The sequence below is a fragment of the Belonocnema kinseyi genome, chromosome 7 (genome assembly GCF_010883055.1).
Source record: "Belonocnema kinseyi isolate 2016_QV_RU_SX_M_011 chromosome 7, B_treatae_v1, whole genome shotgun sequence".
Lineage (NCBI taxonomy): Eukaryota > Metazoa > Arthropoda > Insecta > Hymenoptera > Cynipidae > Belonocnema > Belonocnema kinseyi.
Genome location: NC_046663.1, coordinates 135,006,596 through 135,029,823, shown reverse-complemented (window position 1 = coordinate 135,029,823; position 23,228 = coordinate 135,006,596). Strand labels below are relative to the sequence as shown.

The window sequence follows — 23,228 nt, the reverse complement described above, 5'->3', positions numbered from 1 at the left end:
ATGCAGAATGTTTTTTATAAATGTTTAAACTAGAGTTTGCCGGATTCATGTAAAGACAATCAAAATTTAGCATTCTCAGCCACTATCAATTTATTATACAAACTTGAGCCCGGCAGACTAAGGCCTCCTTAATCATACTCAACTTTCACTCCATCACGAAAGGCACTAAAGTTTTTAACAATTTCTTCAGATCCTACTTGAAAACTCTCAGGAGGCACTATGCTAACTAAAGAACGATCTGTCGCGGTTCACGTATTCTCACGTACTGTCTTTTATAAATTGCTTTGTATCACATACTTATTCGTTACACCGATAAACTGACAGTGCACAATTTCTTGAACTACAAGTTGCGAAGCTATTCGTAAACACACGGGGACCCGAGTAATACTTGCGCTCCCGGGTAATTTGCATGCATCATTAAAACGCCCAGTATTTGACGCTGTCGTATTAAAAAACTAACGTTTATACATCACCATTGAGACCGCATTCATAAGTGATTCACAAACAGCAGATACCTACCTTCTTACCGTCCCGGATACTAATGCAGGTTCTTGAAATATTTGTTTATTATTAACATTTGACATAATATCAGGAAGTCTGTCAAACCTTCTTTTTCCTTATTAAAGTTGAAATTAGTTTGTTGTTCCCAGCGAACACAAGCAGCTTGCAATTCAGTGGGCTTAAACTGATTTCTCAGTACGGTCACCCTTTCTGAACGCATTTTGTGTCTTGAATTTTGAATAGAATATCTGCTATGATAAAATCTTGGTCATTATGCTTTAATTTCGATCAGTCAGCTTTCATTCCTCATACTTGCTTAAAAGGTAACGTATTTTTTAATATGCCATCCTGAACCATTGTAGCAATTGTATTTCTCACTGTTAATTTTGCGCTATAATAAAGTAGCTATATTTAGAATATTTATTGTTTGGCTTCAATCTTTTCAAACAACACATACCCTAAAGGTCTGCTAAGTGACAACGTCCTCGTAATAAAGGTTTTCTCGGATCCCATGGTTTTCTCTAGATTCGGATTCAGCGAACTCCAAAGCGTATAATCATCGTGGTTTCGCTCGGGTTGCAGATTTTTTTGTGGGACTGTGTAATCACAGATAATTAAAGGTAATTACAGGTTTGTTACAAGGGCCCCAAGGCGGCCAATCCAAGGGCTTGCATACTGGCGAAGGGAGTCAACGTCGTCCCGCTTTTTGAGCTATGTTCTAGAGACCTGATGGTGATAGTCACGGATCTTAAATGAATAAGAAGGCTAGTAATTGGATCTGCTTACTTTCCATATGACAGCAATGCCAATCCACCAGTTGAGGTACGTACACCGGTGGAATAGTGTAAGGTAAGGGGTCTTCCTCTTCTCTTAAGGTGCGATGCTAACTCCTACCATACTTTGTGGGGCAGCACGGACATCAACTCAAAAGGTAATGACCTAATGGAATACCTAATCACCACTGACTTAGATATACTTTATACGGGGAACACCCAGACGTTTCGTAATTCGGTCAGGGAGGAAGTTATTGACATCACTTTCTGCACCGGTAGTTTTACAGATAACATCAAGAAGTGGAGAGTCTCAGAAGAACCCACTCTCTCAGATCACTCACAGGTAGAGTTCGTGTTGGAATCCGTTGTACCCATCGGCCATAAATCGGTCAAAAATTCAAGAAGAACGGACTGGGGTCGGTTTTCCACAGAACTAAGAAGTGCACTTTCAGGGGTGTCCAGGTCAATTAGAGATACCTTGGCTCACCTGATCAAGGTACATTTTCCGGGCTTCAAAAAGTTATGAGAAGAGGGGACGACACCCTTGAGGCAATCAAAGCCTCCTGCGGCCAAAATGGGCCCGAAACGGCGGCTAGCTAACGAGATTGTTACCCCAGCCAGGGACAGGTGGGTCCTGCAGTCCTTCAGTCCTTACAAGTCTCCTAGTCCAGCTGGAATATATCCAGCCCTCTTACAGAGGGCCTCACATCTTTCCAACTAAAAACAGTGGAAAGACTCGTGGACAGATATATCCGCGATAAGGTCTTGTCAAGTAGTCCTCTTCACAAGCAACAACACGCCTATAGGGCTGTTCACTCGACTGAAACGGACCTAAGTATAGCAGTTAATGTAATTGACGCACAATTTAAGCAGAAAGACCTCGCGATTGGAACTTTCATGGACATCGAAGGAGCCTTTAACAACACCTCTGGAAAGGTGATAAGGGCGGTCATAATCACACACGGTATGCCTACTGCATTCGAGGAATGAACCTGCCATATGTTGGCCAAAAGGAATCTAACCACGACTAAGGGCGATACCACTTTTTGTGGAACCGTTGACTCGGGATATCCGTAGCGAGATGTCTTATCGCCCTTGCTGTAGTGTCTGGTAATGGATGAACTGCTTCATCTATTCACGAATCAGGGCCACCATGTTATAAGCTATGCGAACGATATACTGGTTATCGTGCGCGGTCAGCATCTGGATGCGCTCTTCGGAGTAATGCAGCAAGCACTAAGAATAGTAAATTCATGGTGTAAGAGGACTGGACTTTCAGTCAATCCGAGTAAGACGGATGCAGTTTTATTCACCGGAAGGTACACAGTGACCAGAAGGTCACTGCTCTGCGATTGCGGGGAAACGTGTAACACTTACAGGCAGTTACTGCATCAATGAGTCTGAAATATCAGGCAACAGTGTGGCTGTGGTCCTCTCCTTATGGAGAGGGCTTTGGGGCAATGCTTAAGGCTTATAAATTGACGCAACGGGATCAGCCAAATGTCAGGGGCTGTGACGGTCTCAACCCAGAATATTAATAACCGACATTATTCATATTTCAGCGAAAAATTCGGAAAAAAACTGAAGATAGAGAAAAATGTCTAAAAACTTTTTAGACACTTTGCATTTGCCAAAATTTTAATTCATTCGCTGTCAAACACATTTTTCATCATATCGTCAAAATACGAGTCATCTGCAATCCTCAGAAAACAATATACGGTGCTGCCGGAAATTATCTATACGACTAACGCGAGCGGTCTAAAAATTACTGCTGCATTTGATACGCGATCACTCATTCAAAAAAGGAGCGAGAAACTTTTTTTGTAAACTGCTGGTAGGCTCATGAAATCCCGTGCAGAATGACTACTAATAGAGGTTTTTTACCTTTTAAAGAGACTATACCATGCGAGAAGTTTAAAAAATGCAAGTGTCTCGAATGTTGTAACTGGATTTAAATTCGTTGCATGAGCTAAAAAGTTGTAACAAAATATGAAATTTATAACAGTCTTTGAAATCTTATTTTTAATTTAAACCAATAAAGTCTAAAAAATCTTTTTAGGTTCCCGAGAAATGACTAAGAATGTCCAAGCATGTCTGGGTTTCGTTCAGGCGTCGATCACCGCTCTTGGCTGGTCCGCTGCCAGGAAGGACCGAATTGGCTACGAAGAAAGGTGGTGTTTGCTCGGACTACCTTTTAATGTGATTTATTTATCTGATATATTTAATCAGTAAGTTTGGCTTATCTGATTTTAAAGTTTTCATATACATATTTATTAAAATTTGATAATGCATAATGATTAAAAAATTTCGTTTAAAATTATTATTGAATTCGGCTCTACGAGAATAATATTGGATTTGACAGTAGTGTATTTCGCCAGGATACTATCCTGCGACTATTAGCATGGAACGTGTTTGGAAAATCCCGCTTCATGCCCCCGGAACGTGTAAAATATCCACCCCTTTGTAACATTCCAGGAACATCCCGTTGGGACCTAAAGGGACCTTCTCGTTTTTGGGTTTTAACCAGAAATATCTCTTTTACCCCAAAGAGATAGGTAAATATGGATGCCATTTTTGAATTTTAAGTACCCTGTAAATTATACTATGTGATATACGTATTATAAACTGACATTTATTTGTACCCACCTCTTACGGTTTGCGTGAAATTTGTTGTTAATAATAACAATAACGTTACGTCCACTTGAGGTCCCACCCTACGGAAAATTCCTATGTAGGTTTCTATATAGGATACTATATAGGAACCTACATGTGATCCTATATAGTTTCCTGTATAGGACCCTATTTAGGATCATATATCGGTTTCTTTATTGGACCCTCTACAGATGCGCTGTAGTATTTTATGGCACTCACGGCTAAGCAGAAGTTTTTACTTAAGGGCATATGTATAAGTAGGTACCATTAGGTACTTTATTAGGTAGGGTCCAATACAGGAACCTATATAGGAACCTATGTAATTTCCTATAGGTAGTACGTATAGGTGAATTATATAAAATGCTATATAAGAATTTTTAGTAGGGCAGTGCAACGTTCCAAAGGGGCAGACATTTTGCACCTTTCTGGGACGTAGTTTATACATTCCCAAGGTTGCCGCGGGATGTTCCAGGGATGTTCGGCGCTATTAGGATATTAACATTTTGCGTCATGGTGCGCCGTTCAGCGACCCACCTTTTTAGCAGTTTTTCATTTTTGCAGTCACATCTTTACACGAGGACCGTAGAACATCAATAAGTGTAAAAAATATGAAGTCATTATTTAGTAACTTCACGCACATTCTAAATAAGCAAATAGTACAAATGAGCGCTTTTTCTAGGAGAAATGCATTTTCCACTAATCTATTTTGAAAATCAGAACGTACCTTTTATTACTTAATACACCCCGAAGTATTTTTTTCTTTAATTTTTCGCCAAAACGACGCAGAGAAATCCACTTTTAAACGTGATATAACCATTTTTTAATCTTCGTCCACCATATTGGATCCGCCATCTTACGTTTTTTACATAGAAAATTTCTACTTTCGATTCCGATTAAGCAAAAAAAATCTATTTTAAAACATAATGTGGCCATTTCTACATGTTTGTCTGCCATTCTGGATCCCAGATTGGCACAAATCTGTGATATAAGAAAAATATGTGATTGAAAGGGTTAGTAAAGCCTATCAAATTAAAAAAATAATTGCACGGTTTTATATACGCAATTAGTCATTCAACCTTTAGTGTTGCTGATCGGTTACTAGAACGTTAATTTCACAGTTTCTAGTTAGAGCCTAGTAAGGAATATGGGATTTTTTGGTGAGGGAGCACGTGTAACTTTCGTGTAACTTTCTTGAAGTAATCGGACACCCGCCTACCCCAAAAATCGGAAAAATGGATGCTCCCCCTGTGCCTGTAGAACGGGCGTTACTGCGATCCTTAAAAGAACTGCAAAGAGAGTATTTTCCTAGTTTTTAATTTTATTTGTGTAACAGCAATACTTTAAATTGCCTTGCTTTGCAAAAAATTTACGTGAAAAAATACCATGATGGAGAAAATCTCACCTCTAAAACATAGCTTTAACCATGTGTATCCTACTGATTTTAAATATAGTTTTATATGAAATAATAAATATATTGCTATTTGATTTTAAAAAATAGGTGTACACCGATTTATGAAATATAAATCATGCAAAAGTTTTCACCTATCATCTATCACAAGATTTCAGAGATAAATGATACTTGCATAAATTATGTAAAATAAGGATAATAAATATTTTTATTTTTATTCACATACATAGATATTATAAATTTTCTTTACATTTCAACCAAAATGAAACTTCATATTTTTCTTGGCTCATACATTAAACCTATTATTTTTAAATGTAGTGTTTTAAGAATGTACTTAGTATGTTACTGTGAATGTCGTATTTGATATTTCAATTTTTTAAATTACAAATGCATTCAAAGATCCACTGGGTTTGTTTCTCTTTCAATTAACATTGTGAGTTTTTGCTTATGCTTCTGTTCTCTGTGCTTTTCTTGAACGCTATTGAAATGCTTTAATAGCCTTTGAAAATCAATGCCGTATTTTAGAGAAACTTCTAAATGGTGAGAGGTTTTTGTGGTCGGGACTGGATTGAAGTTTAGGGGGATTGCTGTTAATCGCCGATGCAATGTGGCAAACGCTTCGCTTTGCGGTAGAATCATTAATATACCATACAAAGCACGTACCAAAGACTCATTCGTTTCTCTTTCCAGCAGTTCCAGCCGCAAATCTGAAATTTAATTTGAATTATTTACATTTAAATTCTAGTTATAAGATTAAATAAAGCAGCAAATGTAAGTAAATTTTAGTCTTTTACACAACACTTACTTACATTGAAATTAATGAACTTATACCCACATGTGAAAATTGGTGATTCTATGAGCTGTACTAGTTTATCTATTTCCGTAAGTAACTCTACTGTAACCTCAATATTTTCACTGCAATTATCATAGTTAAGGTTGATATATTTTTTGCAATGCAATATTTACGTGTTATTAAAGTCTTGAAACTAATTGAAATTCAACGAAAAATCAGCTAATATATGTTATTAATATATGTCCGAATTTCGTATTACAAAAAAACGCACGAGAAATGTATAAAAAAAGGCATTTACATACAAAAATTTAGAAGAGGTTATCGGGATCGCATTATGAATGTCGCTTCAAAAATTCAAAATGTATGATAGTGGATGCAAATTGGCGGACAGATTAAAAACAAAATTATATCGGAGGTTTTTTAGATTGCAGATTACGAATTTCGTATTCAAAATACAGAATTCAAAATGGCGTATGTAAAGCGGCGGACAGTTTAGCTAAAAATTGTGGCATTTGACTAAAAGTCAGAGGTTTTATCAATAGTTGATTATGAATATCATATAAAAAATTCAAAATAGCGAATCATTCTACCGAATAAAATGATGAAATTCGCATACAAACTTCCTATTACGGATATTGTAACAAGTTTACAAAATTCAAAATGACGGATCCGTAAAACATCGGATTGTTTAACAACAAAAATTGTAGAATCATCATAAAAGACTATTATAAGAATTTTTTTAGATCGCTTATAACAAAGATTTTGTCAGAATTATAGAATTTAGAATGGCGGTCTTTAGGTAAGTACCAAATGTTTATATTTGATTAAAAATAGTTTTAAGCGATTTTTTGAAATTTAAAATACATGTATAGAATCAAAAATTGGCAATGCGTAAAAACTGAAATAACGTAATAAGGTATTCAATAAGTGTTAAAAACAAAAAAATGTACACATTTTATTCAAAATGTTTTTGTTCTTTTTGAAAATATTTTTGGTTCAGTGACAAAATGTATATGGGAAAAACGGTATCTTTAATTTAAGACAAATGTTTTTCCAAATTCTCTCCAAATCTTTGTTTTCAGGACTATAATAATAAATAAGTAGTTTAAGATGTTAATTTTGTTTGTCTACCTGGTCATAATTAATATTATTAAAATATTAATTTTTTAAGATTGCGAAAAAACGCTCTCTAGCTCCGCTGGGGTATGAACCCAGGTCCTTCAGATTGCCGGTCTGATGCTCTACCAACTGAGCTACAGAAAAAAACGCTCTCTAGCTCCGCTGGAATATGAGCCCAGGTCCTTCAGCTTGCCGGTCTGATGCTCTACCAACTAAGCTACGAAGAGACGAGAACACTTTCTTCACAATCTCCTTACAAGTAGAATGTCAAAGTCATTCCTGATACTTGTAAGATTTTTCTTTCTAAACATGAAACTCATATTTTATTGTTGATGTAAGTTTTTTGACCATGAAAATTAATTAATAGTTTAAGATGTTAATTTTGTTTGTCTACCTGGTCATAATCAATATTATTAAAATATTGATTAATTTTTTAAGATTGCGAAAAAAACGCTCTCTAGCTCCGCTGGGATATAAGCACCTTTTAGTGCTCATATCTGTTATAAATAGATTGAATCTATTTAAAGCAGAAATTACTTTCTATTTGAATCGAGGGGTCCGAAGCTAGCAAATGTCAAAAGGGCAAAGACCTAAAAGACCTCTGTAAAATCACCCCTTTCTCCACGTGAACGTTTTGCAACTCAAGGCATTTTAAAGTATTGATGTTACACAAATGAAATTAAAAGCTAGGAAATTTTTTGGCTCCTTTGTTTACTCATATCTATTTAATTGTTCAAATAATGCCTTAGTTTAATTTCAGACCGGGAATCTAAAGGACCTGGACTCATGTCCCAGCGGAGCTAGAGAGCGTTTTTTTCGCAATCTTAATAAATGAAACAATATTTTATTAACATTGATTATGACCAAGTAGACAAACAAAATTAACATCTTGAACTATTAATTAATTTCCCTGGTCAAAAAACTTACATCAATAATAAAAAATAATAAATAAGATTCTCAAATTATCCATAGCAGGATAAATTGAGCTCCAATACAACAAGTGCTCCAATATAAGAGGGGCTGATTTAGTAGTTCCTAGAACTGTTAGCCCGCCCAGTTTCTCATGGGATCAGGGCAAAAACGGTTGCGACTATTGTCTCGGAAGAGCACAGTGCGCGAGTACTCAGTCGAGTATATTTGGCATTATATGTTCAAAATTTTAAAAGAGACTTATTTTTGCATTTTTGCCCATGATTTTGAATTTTAGAATTTTTACTTTATATTCGTAATTAGCGACCCTAAAAATCTTTCGTGCATGAAGTTTCAAACAATTTATAGGTAACGAAAAATGTATGCTTCATTTTTTCTACATTAGATTTTTTTATTGACTTTATTTCTCTAACATTTTAACAATGGCTTTAAATGAAAAATTTGGAAATCGATATGGCTCTTTTTTGAAAAAATTGGCTCCTTTGTCAAAGCAGAGCTCCTTATTATATACAAAAATTGAAATCATTTCAGGGGAAATATGTCCAGTGTCCAAATCTAGGGTGGTACGAAGAATCGAGTTACGATTTTTTTAATTGCCCCCCTCCCCGTTTGTTCATTTTCCCGGAAAAAAATTCCTTATCTTTTTTTTTAATTAGTAAATATTAAGATGTTCAAGGAATACTTTCCAATCAGAAAACTTAAGTTTGGCACCCCCGACCCCCTGATATTGTGCCCGAATTGCGCAAAAAATACAAAACGGCAGTTTTATACAGAAGGGCTCCGCATCAAATACATTGGAAAATAAAGAAGAGCTTTATGGATATTCGACGCATTTTTGGAATCACGCTCGGAGATTATTCCCAGGTCTTTGCCCTTTTGACATTGTTTAGCCTAGGACCCCTTCAACAATAACATTCAGATCTGCAGGTTGAGAGAAGGATAGGTTTTCGTGGTTCTTATAACCATAATACCTTTTAATTCACACTAGCAGAGTTCTTGTGTCGACTATCAAGGTCTTTTAGCATCACGCTCAGGGATCATGCCCAGCTCACTCCAGGTCTGTTTGACACAAGGCTTAGGAATCATGCCCAGCTCTTTGGCCCTTTGACATTTTATATTTTAGGACCATCGGTCAATAACGCCCAGGTATGCAGGTAGAGAGGATATCTTTTCATGCATGTTGTATCAAAAATCACTTTGAATGCACACTAAAAAAGTTCTACCGACACTCAATGTCTATGTGGCACCACGCTTAAGCATAATGACTAGCTCTTTGTTCTACCGACATTTTGTAGTTTAGGCCCCCCCCCCCCCAACAATTATAACCATGTCTGAAGAGCTTTCGTCGTTGTTGTGTCAAATGTCATTTTTCATGAAAACTAAAGGAATTCTACTGATACTCGAGGTATGTTCAGCAGCGAGCTCATGAATCATGCCTAGCTCTCTGTACTTACGAGATTTAATAGTTTAGGACACCTAAACAATAATATCCATGTCTGAATGTCGAGAGAAAAACAGTTGTCCGTGATTGTTGTACCAAATTCTTATTCTTATCCTGAGTCACACTTTATGTACGTGCGTGTGGAACCTTTCTCACCTTGTTGTCAGTCGTCATCCGAACGCTAAATTAAGAACTTGTCTCATCGTTTCTGTAGACAAGTTCAATTTTAATTGTATTTCAGTTTTAGAAATGTATGAAATATAGACGAGTTCGATTTTTAGAGCAATTTTATTGACCTTAACGTAATTCAGTTGTGTTATTTATTCACAGTGACCTGTGCTTGTATTGTATTTATCATCAAGAAAATTTATTAATCATTCATCTTCTTTCTATAACACAAACTTCTCTCGCTGGCGACCATTTTTGGTCCTTCAAGACTTCGATTATCTAGAGCGAAAAGTGACTTTTGAAACCTGATGTGAAGGAACATGTGCATCGGACAATCTAAGCTACATCTCTATCAACATTTGCAACGTGGAAACCTGAAAAGGAGCATAAATTCAAGCTTCTTTCTAAAGGTTTCTTTGAAGCCATTCAAAAATGAAACAGCAGCTAATCTAAAGGGGTTTAGTTAATACAGCTGTTGAGAATTTGGAAGCTCTCAGGACACTTTGATGTCAGGTAGATAGTTGGTCTCATTTTCTGTTTTTTTTTACTTCATGTTTAGATGCTCGAACACGACGTGATTGGGAAACTTCGCTTGGTGACTCGAGTGAATCTCCAACGTATGATTCTTTGCGCACCTTTCTTCAAAGAAAGTTTCGCACATTGGAGATCCTCGAAGCTGGTTCCGAAGTAGCTAGGGAATCGTCTGCTTAAAAAGAAACAATCGTCTAAGAAGAATCAAGGACAACGAGGATTTTTTTAACACAACTGGATCTTCACATCTTTCAACAGATCAATCTGACGGGAGTGATCAACAAATTCGAAAATGCTATAACTGTGGACAGCAACACTTTTGAACGTAATGCCACAAATTTCGTGCCATGACTGCAAATCAACGAAGGGAACTTGCTGCAAAGGAGAAACTTTGCCTCCACTGTTTACGTCAGCATAGTTTCAGCAATTTTTCATGAGCGAGAACGTCTCGACTCTGTGAGCAGAAGCATCATACCATTCTTCATCTGGACTCACAGGCTGTAAACTTCATGCAACAGACACTAAACCATGAGGAGGTTAATCAGAAACTCTCAGCTGCTATTTATCCAGTGGTGCATCATGTTACTCGCTCTAGAGCTAAAGGTCTGTTACCAACAGCTATCCTGTGAGTCAGAGCAAGCAACGGATCTTCGGCACTGGTTTGAGCGCTGTTGAGTCAGGGATCGGAATTTTGTCTCGTTTCAGAGTCGCTAGCTCAACGGCTTAAACTGCCTCGTGCCAGCTGTGAATATACCATTGATGCTCTTGTTTTTCCAAAGTTTGCACCGTATGTTCCACGTTTCGAAAAGAGCAGTGAAAATTGGTCTCACTTTTCAGGACTACGCTTGACTGATCCAGACTTCTGAAGTAAGAAAGTTCTTGATGTTATAATTGGAGCAAATTTTGTTCCATATATGTTTCTTCCAAACATTCGTACAGGACTTCGTACTGCTCATGTTGCTCAGGAGACTTATTTCGGGTGGACCTTATCCAGAAAAACTCTGGGAAATGAGTCCATACATTTAAAAATTGGGTCAGCAACAGATGTCGCCATGCACATGTCCGTGTTGAACAATGTGACCTTCGACGTTTAAAAATTCTGGGAGGATCAGGAGATTCTTGTCATTTAATAGCGAAATTAATCACCGGCTCCATCAAAAAAATTAAATGATAATCACTTTTTGAACAACAAGATAAATCAGATTTCCGATAGTTTGAAAAGGGTCCTACTCTCTTCTGACGATGAATAATCAATTGATGACGATGGTGAAAATTTTCGCTCTTTAATTGAAATGCTGCACACTAAATTCAACAATGAAAAAACTGAAAAATCCTCCAAAATACAAATGTTAACTTTATTATCGGTAAAATGAAGTAAAAAACGTTTCTGTGAAACTATGAATGCGTTAAGGCATATGTTATGTGTTGCTAAGAACTTAATTAAAGAAAAAGGGATACTTTCAACACCTGAATCGAAATTAGGTATATATTACGTAAAATCAATGTTTTAAATATCACTAAAGATTTAATTTCTAACATTTTTTATTATAGGTAGGACAATTTCAAATCAAGTGAAATTAATAATGATGAATTTTTATAATGATGATGAGTATAGTGCTCGGATGCCAGGCATGAAAGAATTTGTTTCAATACGAGGTGATGATGGCAATCGAGTACAGGTCCAAAAAAGACTCGTCCTTTCTAACCTCAAAGAACTATACCAATGTTTTCGTGAAATAAGCCCTGCAGACAAAGTAGGATTTTCGAAATTCGCCTTTTTGCGACCGAAACATTGTGTGATAGCAAGAGCAAGTGGAACACATACCATTTGTGTCTGCACAATTCATCAGAACGTGAAGTTAATGATGCTTGGTAATTATCAAATTAATTTTTATTTATAAATACGTGAATTTTCTGCTAATTGAATGAATTTCACTTTAGGTGGAAATTTTCTTTCTTTAACAGAAATTACAAGAAACCATATAAAACACTACAGCGATTGCTTAAGCATTATTATATTTGAGTCTCCGTCTTTTCAATGTTACTTAGGTGGGTGTGAAAAATGTCCAAGAGTAGATAAATTAACTAACACTTTACTGACCAGTTTCGATAACAATGAAATTGAAAATATCACGTATAAATATTGAATGTCGAAATGAAGAAGTAGTTTGGAAACTTTGAGTAAGCCAACAGATGGATTTGTTGAAGATTTTTGTAAAGAGTTGAAAACTCTTCTACCTTACTCACTCATCTCTAAAGAACAAGCTAAACTTTTGAAAACATTAAAAGAATCATTAAAACCAAATGAATTTATTATCATTTGCGATTTTGCTGAAAATTATACTTTCGTAGTACAAAATGCAGCATCTGGTTTTCACTGGAACAATAATCAAGCAAACATTTTTCCGGTCGTTATTTATTTCAAAGTAAATCACGAACTTGAACGCAGAAGTTTAGTGATTATTTCAGATTGTAATAATCATGATGCCGTCGCTGTTCATGTTTTCATCGGAATAATGACTGATTTTGTGAAAAGTTTTTCTGAAAGTGTACACAAGATTTATTATTTCTCGGATGAGCCTCTTTAACAATTAAAAAACTACAAAACCTTTGTAAATTTATATTACCATGCAAGTGATTTTGGCATACTTGCCGAAGGGCATTTTTTCGCGACTGCCCATGGCAAAGGTTCGTGTGACGGTATTGGTGGCACTATCAAACGACAAGCAGCGAGAGCAAGTCTCCAACTAGCGGTTGATGACCAAATAACGACACAGCACGAACTCTTCGATTGGGCTTCTGCACCAGAAAGCCTTCCAAATATCACGGTCAGGTATTCTTCAGAAGAGGATTACAATAAAACTATGAATGATTTAATGACAGATTTTTTAAAACAAAACCAATTACGGGAACTCAGCAATTACACAGTGTAATTTCAGATACAGATGGTTGTTTGTATGTTAAAAAATTTTCAAATTCGAATGAGCATAAAATATGTAAAATATTTAAACGAAAAAGAAAATGGAATAAATTATTTGTTTTATTACTATTAAAAACATTAAATTTGAATCCTATCAAACCTAGAATCCTAGTTATTAGTTTAAGTTTAGACTATATATTAAGTATGATATACCGAGAAATCATTTACTTGCATTTATCTCATTATATAAAAAAAAAATTCTCAAAATAGAAAATTTAAAAAGCCGAAAAAAAATTTTTTAAATAAAATAAAAATTGAAAAAAATTCGGCCCATTCTGGGATTGGCGGGAATAACCGTAAACTTAATTGAAGTTTTTTTAAGAAAATAAAAAAAAACAAAAAATAATGGCGAACTTCAACAAATTAACGGGTTTTCCCAAAAAACACAAAAATATAATAGAGTTTACTACCTAAACATTTTTTGTATTTTTTTTTAAAGTACATTTAATTACAAAGATTTTTGAAAAAAAAACATCTCGATCGGCCAATTTTTCACAAAAAATTTCGGGTTCAAAAGTTGTCGATTCGGTATGGAATGCCCCATACATATATATTTATTTATTTCTCGCTGTGCCAGTATCGTCAAGGTTCGTTTCTTTGCGTGTGAAAATACTCTTCTAGGTTTTTTCAGATTAAAAAAATTGTTCAGAAGATGAATGAATCAAATTCGTCGTATGATTTTTTAAAAATTTGTTGAATAATAAAGGTATATTTTTTGTAACATGCACTTCTGCTGGTTCAAATGACATATAGTAACCTATCTTACTTGTACTTTTTAATTTTAATTGAGTCTTCGCAAGTAAATTAGCTTTTAAGGTTCAAAAAATAAATTTCTTCAAAAGTTTAATTGTTTAAAAATGAAGAAAAATACGTACTATTAGTTTATCAAATGGAATTCTAATTTTAGAGTAAGTAAACGTTTTTTAATGGACGAAAGAAATAAGTAAAAAATAGAAAGACATGAATTAGAATCTCTCTATTTTTTGCTAGCATGTTCTTAACAAATTTACAGTTTCTTACTGCGGAAAGGTTGATTACAAAATTTTACTCGTGCATGTAGCGAGGCATTTCGTTCAATTCAATTTTCAAAATAAACTTCCTTATTTGAATAAATTAGTAAATGCATTTTCTCTCTCATAGTAAATTCATTCATGTTTTTTTTAAATTAATTAAAATTAATAATAAACCCAATTTCAATTAAAATATTAGGAGGTCCTCTGACGGGGTTTGCCATTTACTATAAAAAGATAAGTACACAATTAAGTCAATCTATTGTTCCTCGCTAAAATGGCTGAACATGTTTAAAAACGTGAACCTCAAAAAGATAAGGTCTAACAACTGTAATTTTGAAAACGAAATGAGTCTTACGTGAATAACGCGAGTAAAAATATTGAGAACCCTCAGGAAAAATTCTCATCATACAGTTTTCATGTAAATACATAAAAATGTAGCCCTTTTAACTCAAAATGATCCTGTTTGATAGATAAAAACTACTAACTGACCTCATTATTTGCATGGAGATTTGTCTTATGTGTTAGATGCAAGAAAAAGTGAAAACTCTAAGAAAAATACTCATTGAGACGTTGCTATGCAAAAACATAAAACCTACCTACATACCCCGCGCACCAAATACACTTAGACCCCCAAGTCTAGGCGTGAACGACCGTGTCGAGGAATGAGTGGCACCACGGAGTGGTGTCTCTAACCGTGTTTCTAGGATACCAGGTCACCTCTCAGAGTATACAGCTTACCCCCGCATGTTGGGCTCTGCGGGTGTGGACCTTTATTTCCCTAGCTACTCGTGGGAATACTATGGAGATAAATCTTGAAAATCTTAACCGGAGTATTTGTGAGGAATTAAGAGGTCCAAAGGACGTAGCTGTAGATGCTTTTCCAACAAAGGAAGAAATTGCTAGGACAGAAGAGATGGCAAAAGATGCAGAGTTTAAAACAAAAAAATCTGAAATGTACTTTACGTGTGTCCCAGAGGATATTGTGACACTTGCGACGCATCGAGCAAGTGAAATATTCCTTAACGTAAATGAAAAGTCTGGACGAGAAACTAACCAAAGCGGAACCCAGACGGAAGAAACTGAGGAATCTCATACTCTCTAGCATGGGAAGCAATAGAGGGAACCCTCTCTGAGTCCCGTTGAGGCAAATAGCGCCAAGCCGACGAGCAAGAAGCCGAAGACCGCAAAAGCTTCAGCGCCCGCGACCTCGACTCCACGAAAAAAGAAAAAAAGAGAGACATGCTTCCAACAACACCAGGAAGTAGAAGAAAATGCAGCGAGATTCCAACCCGAAGCGGTTTTAATCAAATCAGCTAAGGACCTCAAGGACCTCAAGGAGAAAGTCAAACCTGAGGCCCTTGGCGTAAAATTCAGGGGGATCCGGCAGACTGAAAACGGAGAGGGTCCCTGTGCAACTCGGACCTGCAACTAAAGGCAGACAGGAATTTTCAGCAGCCATTGTGGAGGTGCTAGGCGAAGGGGCTAAAGTATGATAGCTCGTGTCCCGCACCGAGGTCGAGGTCTTGGACCTCCATCCAACCACCGACGCCGAGGGGGTCGAAGCGGCCTTGAAAAGCTACTTCGGCAACAATTATGTAGAAGAGGTGAAGGTCAGCCTCACGAAAAAACCCTTCCGAGGCAATCTGAGGACTTTTCTGGAGCTAACAGAAGAGTTGGCGGCGGACTGGTGCGCGCAGGACACCCGAAGCTGGGGTGGGTATCCTGTTGGGTGAACAAGAAGACAGAGAGTGTACGCTGCTACCGCTGCCTAAGCTTCGGCCAAACGGCAGCTAGTTGCGAGGGTCCTGACAGAACTAAGTGCCATTGGCGATGTGAAAAGAAGGGCCACACAGCTGCGGCGTGCGAAAGTACGCCGCAATGCTACCTCTACGCCGAAAAAGAAGAAAAGCCCCGGATAGACCACTTACCGGGGACGATGAGGTGCTTGGCGTTTTTAGCTGGGTGCAGAAAAGAAATTAAGGCGTATGCCAAACAGGCGGAACAAAATAAAAACCGAAGCACGGCTAATAAGCATACAGAACTAAGAACTCAGGTATAAATAAAAAGACAACACACGCATTGCAGTAATGCTGGCGCGGTTTCCGATGCGAAGTGTGTGCATACATTGGACTCGTGGTCCCCGAAGGTACGAATGTGGTTAGTGCATGAGCTTTTCACCGTTTTTACTCCTCTAACAAACAAAAACAAAAAAATGAATTACCTACCTACCAGCTACCTACTTACCTACCTACCACTGGCTCAGTAAAGATTACCGGATGTCCAGTACTGGGCATTTGCTGACAATGCTCCGCAGCAATGGCGTTCAATACTGGCCCGTCCTTCCCTCTTCGTACAAAAGGATATAAGCGTCAACACTTGGCAAAGGAAAAGGGAATAAGCGCCAAAATTTGACCCAGAAAAAATGCATCAACGCCAAAATTTTTTTCCAATCAATTTTGTTGAAGAAATTTTTTCACCAATTTTTTTTTAAACCATTTTTTTCGCGCCTACTTTAAATATTTTTTTTATGTAATATTTTGTTTTTTCGCGTTTTAGACCATTTTAAGTCTTTTGATAATGACATAAAATGTCATTTTTAATTATTTCTAATGTGTTTTAGACTATTTTTCAACGATTAAGAATTACATAAACTATCATTTCTTCTGAACATTTACAATTTATCATAGGGATGAAAATTATAATTTTTTCCTTAAAGCCTTAAAGCCCCTGGAAGGAAGCGTTAGAAACCCTGTTGAATTAAAAGCCACATAAAAGAGTTTAAAAATATTGTTTCTGCTACATAGGTTTCGAATTTTTTATCTCCTCTCTATGACATCTTTTTTCCCTGTCATATGCAGAAGGTTCAAAAATTTTTGCAATACTTAAAAACATGTATAGAGTTTAGAATTTACCACCGTCAAATAATTGTTGTCCAGTCGGACTAGAATTCAGGATTACTAAAACCTCACCGTTTATATAAATTCGATGCAACCCCGCTCTAAATGAAGAGCATTTAGTCCTCATTCATGGTGAGAACTTGCCCCCTACCAAGTGGGCTCTTGGACTCGCCATCCACCTTCATCCAGGATCCGATAATCATGTTCGTGTAGTGTCTCCTCGAATAAAAAGTGGTGTTCTCAAAAATCCAATCGTGAAATTTTGTCTCCGTCTGCGAGTTGTAAATGATGTTTAGTGGTTTTTGGGCATCATTTTTGTTATGGAGTTATCAATTTATTTATTTTTTGTTATACAGTTATCAATTTCTTTATTTTTTTATGCAGTTATCGATTTATTTATTTTTATTGTTGTACTCTTCAAAAAATAATTTCATCCAAACGAGGCAAGCAAATGTTCGAGATTGAATGATAATTTTAATTCTCTGTCCATATTGCTTATTGTTATCCTGAGTCACACTCTTTTTGTATGTGTGTCTTTCACACCTTGATGTCAGTCGTCGTCCGAACGTTAAATTAAGAACTTGTCTCATCGTTTTTGTAGCAAGTTCAATTTTAATTGTATTTCAGTTTTAGAAATGTATAAAATGTAGACGAGTTCGATTTTTAGAGCAATTTTATTGAGGTTAATGTAATTCAGTTGTGTTATTTATTCACCGTGATCTGTCCTTGTATCGTATTTATCGCTACGATTTTTTGAACATTCATCTTTTTCTACAACACAAACTTCTTTCGCTCGCGAACAAAATGTCTTTTTTCATGCACAGTAAAGGAGTTCATTATGTACGTTTCGTTTTTCTGTTCGACTTCTGCAAATTGTATTCTATACAAAATGTATAGGAATTCAGTACTCATTTTGCACTGAGGTGCAGAACCAGTTCACCTGAATAATATTCAGTTTCCTGTATTTCGTTGATGATTGCGTTCGAGATTTAGAGATATTAACATGGCTTTCATAAACCGTTTGCCTTGTTTTGTCAGATAGATAAAAGTTTGTTTTTCGACCTGCTGGCTTTAAAAAATTGACTTGCTTACACTTCCATGTTTCACAGAATTTTCTTACAACTATCTCTTAACAACTAACATTCATCCACATATTATCTCCTAGCTGCTCGCTTTTATAGCCTAGCCTTCTACGCTTCGTCTCCCCTCGCACGCATGACGCTATTTTCTCGCTTTGCCTTGCATTGCCAGCCTCTGCCCCCGCGATTAACACCTAATACTTATCTACTATTTACAATATTTACAGTTTGATACACCTCCTTCCCCTTCTATTTATAATCTTTCCGTCTCCATTCCTCATCCTCCTTCCTTCTTATCTTTTCCATTTTACCCAACACCCCCTTCACCCATGCTACTGCCCTTTTGTCCTCCCTTTCATACAACAATACCTCCATGATTATCCCACTCCTTTCCACCTCTTCACACCCCTCCAAACAGTGCTCCCCTTTTGCATCCCCTTTCCCGTACAATTGACATACCCTCTTCTCTCTAGAAAGCCAGAAGAAAATATTGCGCTCTCTGCCTTGGCATAATCCACACATAGTTCCCGTTAAACGCTGAGACTCTTATTCACCCCTCTAACGCCTTCTCTCTCTCTCTCTCTCTCCATGCCATTCTTTTTAACCATCTCATATAGCTTCCTTATTTCCTCGTGCATCCTTCTCACTTCATTGGTCTGCAATCCATTCGTTCTAAAATACCTTTCTCTTTCCACCTCCATCTTCGCACTCCTACCTCTATTCTCCTCGTCCCATCAACACTTCCTCGCCAGCTTACATGCTCCCTCTTCCAAAAGCTTCTCCTCATTTTTAAACGCTCGACTTCTTGTTATAACCCCTAAACTCGCTCATCCTGTCTCCCTCCTGACAATATAGTTCGGCGTATTCCTTTCAAACCATAGTATCCACTTTACATACCTCTCCTGTATCCTATTTACCTCCTCACTTACCTTCCTCCCCCAAACCTCCACTCCGTAAAATAAGACACTCATCACTAGCGAATCAAACAATTTCATTCCCCTTACAAAATCATCTGCGAACAACCTCTTTCCCTTTGCTGGTCTTCTGACATGCATCGATGGAAATGAAAATGGTGCTATTAGCAAAATAGCCATCAGAAAGTATTCTATTTTAGAAAGACAGCAGTTGGAGATGGTTCTGCAGGAACTTCGCAACACTGCAGAGAACCTGGACAGGTATGAGAATGAGAAGAGGTTTTAGGATATCGAATTTAAATGTATGGCTCCCGTCACAAAAGTGCAGTTCCGTGAGTTTTTCACATGCTGCGACCCAGTACCTTGTCAAGGCAGATACAGAAACGTGAAAAAAACAGGTGTTTTGATGATTCTATTTACATTGCGACGAAAACTTGACTTTCTGATGAATTCCTGAAGGTCATATTTTACTATTCAAGCAGGCAAGCTACGATTCTAACAGTTGCTGCAGTCCGAAAATCACTACTGCTAAGATTTGTTCCGCAAAATATAGGACTTGGTGCGATAACGAGAGAGGATTATATATCAAATCATGTAACCAACTTTGCCAAAGAGTTTTATAATTCAGAGCCTCATGTAAGTAAAATAATCACATACGTTGACGGCACTTACAGTTACATTTATAAATGTAGCAACTTCTGTAGTCTGCGAGAGTCTTACCGCTTGCACAAGGGTCGTCATTTGGTCAAAACTACTTTAACTGTAGCACCAGATGGCTGTATATAATACTCGATGGACCATATTTCTCAGATTCTCGAAACAAAGAATAGCATTAATTCTATACAAAGGAGGCGAATGAATTACGCTTGATAACGATAACTAGATGGATGGCGGAGGCAATAAATAGCTACATCAAAATCATCTAAAAGTTCTTCGACCAAATAATTCCAGTATAGCATGCGCCCAACATCTTCAACTTTTATCGGAGCGCAGAGGCACTAATTAATAAATACCATCCGCCTATTAAAGTTCCAGGTACTGGGCATGATCTCTGAGTGTGGTGCCAAACAGACCTCAAGTATCAGTAGAACTCCTTTAGTGTGCACGAAAAGTGATTTTTGATATGACAACCACGAAAGCTAGTCTTCTCTCGACTTTCTAGCATGGATATTATTGATTGAGGGGACCTAAATTACAAAATTTGAACGAAACAAAGAGTTAGGCATTATACCTGTGCATGCTGTTGAACAGACCTCGAGCATTAATAGAACTCCTTTAGTGTACATGAAAAATTATGCTTGGAGAAACACATTAAAAATTGTTCTTCTCTCAAACTTTAGACATGGATAATATTGTTCGGGTGGTCCTAAGCTACAAAATTTCATAGGGACCAATGGCTTAGCATGGTGCCAAACTGACCTTCAGTGTCGGTATAGCTCCTTCAGTGTGCATAAAAAGTTAGTTTTGGTACAACACCAACGACAAGCTAACTATTTCTCGACCTTTAGACATTAATATTATTGTTGGAGAAGTCATGAAGCACAAAATATCAAAGGGAAAAAGAGTTGTTCATGATCCTTGACCGTGGTGCCAAACAGACCTCTAGTATTGGTAGAACTCCTTTAGTGTGCTTGGAAAGTGATTTTTGGTACAAAACCCACGAGCGGCTATCCTTCTCTCGACATTCAGACATGGATATTATTGTTCCGGGGTACTAAACTACAAAATGTCAAAGGGAATTTGAGGACTTTTTGTTCAGAATACCGTAAACTACAAAATGTCACAAAATGAAAAAAATCCATCAAAACTTTTTTCAATGTATTTGGTGCACGATATTAGGTGCGAACCTCTTGCACCATGTCGCTGATTAATCAGTTTTTTTTATCAATTCTGAAATAATTCCGAAAAACTATAATTTTTCCCACCTTTCCTATGAAAAGACACAAGCGAATAAAGATTAATTTTTTAAATAATTTTATAATGCTTTCTATAATAAATATCATTTAAAAAATTCACACAAAATATTACTCTGAACATTTATTAAATGTGTTACCAATTCCAGAAAGTAGTAATTTCGTATGATTTGCAGGTAAAAGAAAATGATTTAGACAACTGAACATTTTTTAAACAATTGCTAAATATTTTTAGAAACATTATATTAATCGCAACATTCGTTGATTGTGTAATTAAATGTAGAAAATAACAAGTTTCTACAATGTATAGGGGACAGGTTTGAAAAAATACGAGTATTTATGCAAACATTGTCGACTGAAGGTTTCAGTGAAATAATAAGAGACTGCTAACTTTTTGGAACAGTATAATGAACAGAAGAGGTATAACTTTTTAATCATTTACAGAAAAATAATCTTTTGCTATCCTGTAAGAATTCAAGAAGATACATCTTTACTTTTGACAAACAAAAATGAACTTGTGTGTTTTGATTAGATAATACAGAGGTCGCGTTGGGCAGTTCTATTAGAAATAAAGTGTTTCTGTCAATAAGTACAGAATATGTTAAAGGAAAAATATTATTCTTGAAGTTCATTAACTATATCATTTATGCCGAAGAATAATCATTTTTTAGGATGTACAGGTGAAAAAAATTGTTCAAACAAATAATTGTTTGAACAAACCGGTTTCATTGCCACTTGTAAAGGCGATAGAAAATGGACAGATCGCCGCTGGGCACTGTTAAGTGGTGGCGAATCCCACAGAATCGGTGAGGCATCTGCTGAAAAGGATATTGTCTCCTATTTTAAAATCTACCAGTCTCCCTCCTAACTTATATCTAATTGCTTGTTTATCGTTTGCCTGATCTAAATTTTTTTGGACCTCTTCTTTTATAATTTGCAACTTGCTGAGTCTGGTCTGGAAAGATTGTAATTCCTAACCTTAATTTAAGAAGGCTGGTGTGAATTGTTACGACGAGTTTTCACTAGTATTTATTGTGAACTGTAAATTGTTAATATGTTAGTCTCGGGTAGAATGGTCGTGGCTTAAATATCTTTTTATAATTTGTTTAATTGTTCTATTGTAAAGTTCTGTCGGATTTGCATACGGGTAATAATTAGTTGCTTTTGTATGTTTACTTCAGAATTTTTCCTGTAAGTCTCGTAATGCTTTATTCACGAATTCGGTGCTATCGGTATTGGTTTTTCTTGTTTTGGAAATTGTTAACGGGCCTATGATATCTGCAGCAATGATGGTCCATGGTTCTTCAACGATTCTTCTTCGCTTTATAGCCCTATTTTCAGTTGATCTCTCGGTTTGGTTCTTTGAGGTATTTCACTGTTTTTTTACACATTTTATTATCTCAGAATAAACCCTTGGCCAGAAGTAGCACTCAGAGATTTTTACGTGTTTTTTCGGAACCTAAATGTCCTGCTTGTATGTTGACAAGGTTTTCTTTTAGAACTTGAGTTCGAAGTTTTTTAGTTACGACGAGTTTCCATGGATCAGAGTCTGGTAAGAGGATAGGTTGTAGTAGGTCGGTTCTAAAAAAATGGAGTTGCGAATATCTGATTCGCCGCTTTTCGTATTCATCCGGTCTTTTTTTCATATTGTCTCATTTTGACTGAGTAGTTCTAATGCCCACATGGCTAATAGGCCAGTGAGGGTTTTTTTTGTTATGAAGCTACTTTGTTTATCATCTATTTGCAATCCTTTTCATTAATTTTGAAATCTACGTATTTAATTTCTGAGCAGCCGACCTCACATTTGTCACGGCTTACCTTTAAATTTGCCTAATTTATTTGGTCGGCTAAAATATTTTAATATTTTTGTAAGAGTAGCTTTGTCGATCGCACGCAACGACGAAGTGGCGTTACGAGCGACGGGACAGTTTTCGCCCTCTAGCGGGAGCCATGGCGAGCGCTGCTACGCTATCTATCTCCGATAGCTGACGAGAGCGGACCGCGTTTTGCGTAAAAATTCCGTGTCGAGTCTTTTAAAGGATTATAAAGTTTATTGGATTGAATAAAGACATCCAGAGTGTTCAGAGTGAATCTAGTGTATGTGTTAAAGGTATTG

At 36.6% G+C, this 23,228-nt stretch overlaps 1 protein-coding gene across 4 annotated transcripts in view; it reads right to left on the bottom strand.

Annotated features, from left to right (window-relative positions):
- Positions 1-5,566: 5,566 nt before the first annotated feature.
- Positions 5,567-23,228, bottom strand: part of LOC117176247 (protein VAC14 homolog) — a 193,959-nt gene continuing 176,297 nt past the window's right edge. For 3 of the 4 annotated variants that reach the window (XM_033366397.1, XM_033366398.1, XM_033366399.1), the window contains exons 7-8: positions 6,170-6,249; positions 5,567-6,041 (exon numbers count right to left, since the gene is read on the bottom strand). In XM_033366397.1, coding sequence (XP_033222288.1) covers positions 5,728-6,041; positions 6,170-6,249 — 394 coding nt within the window. In that variant the 3' untranslated portion in view covers positions 5,567-5,727. Of the gene's footprint in view, positions 6,042-6,143; positions 6,250-23,228 lie in introns of all 4 variants that reach the window. The other variant, XM_033366400.1, reaches the window with a different exon arrangement.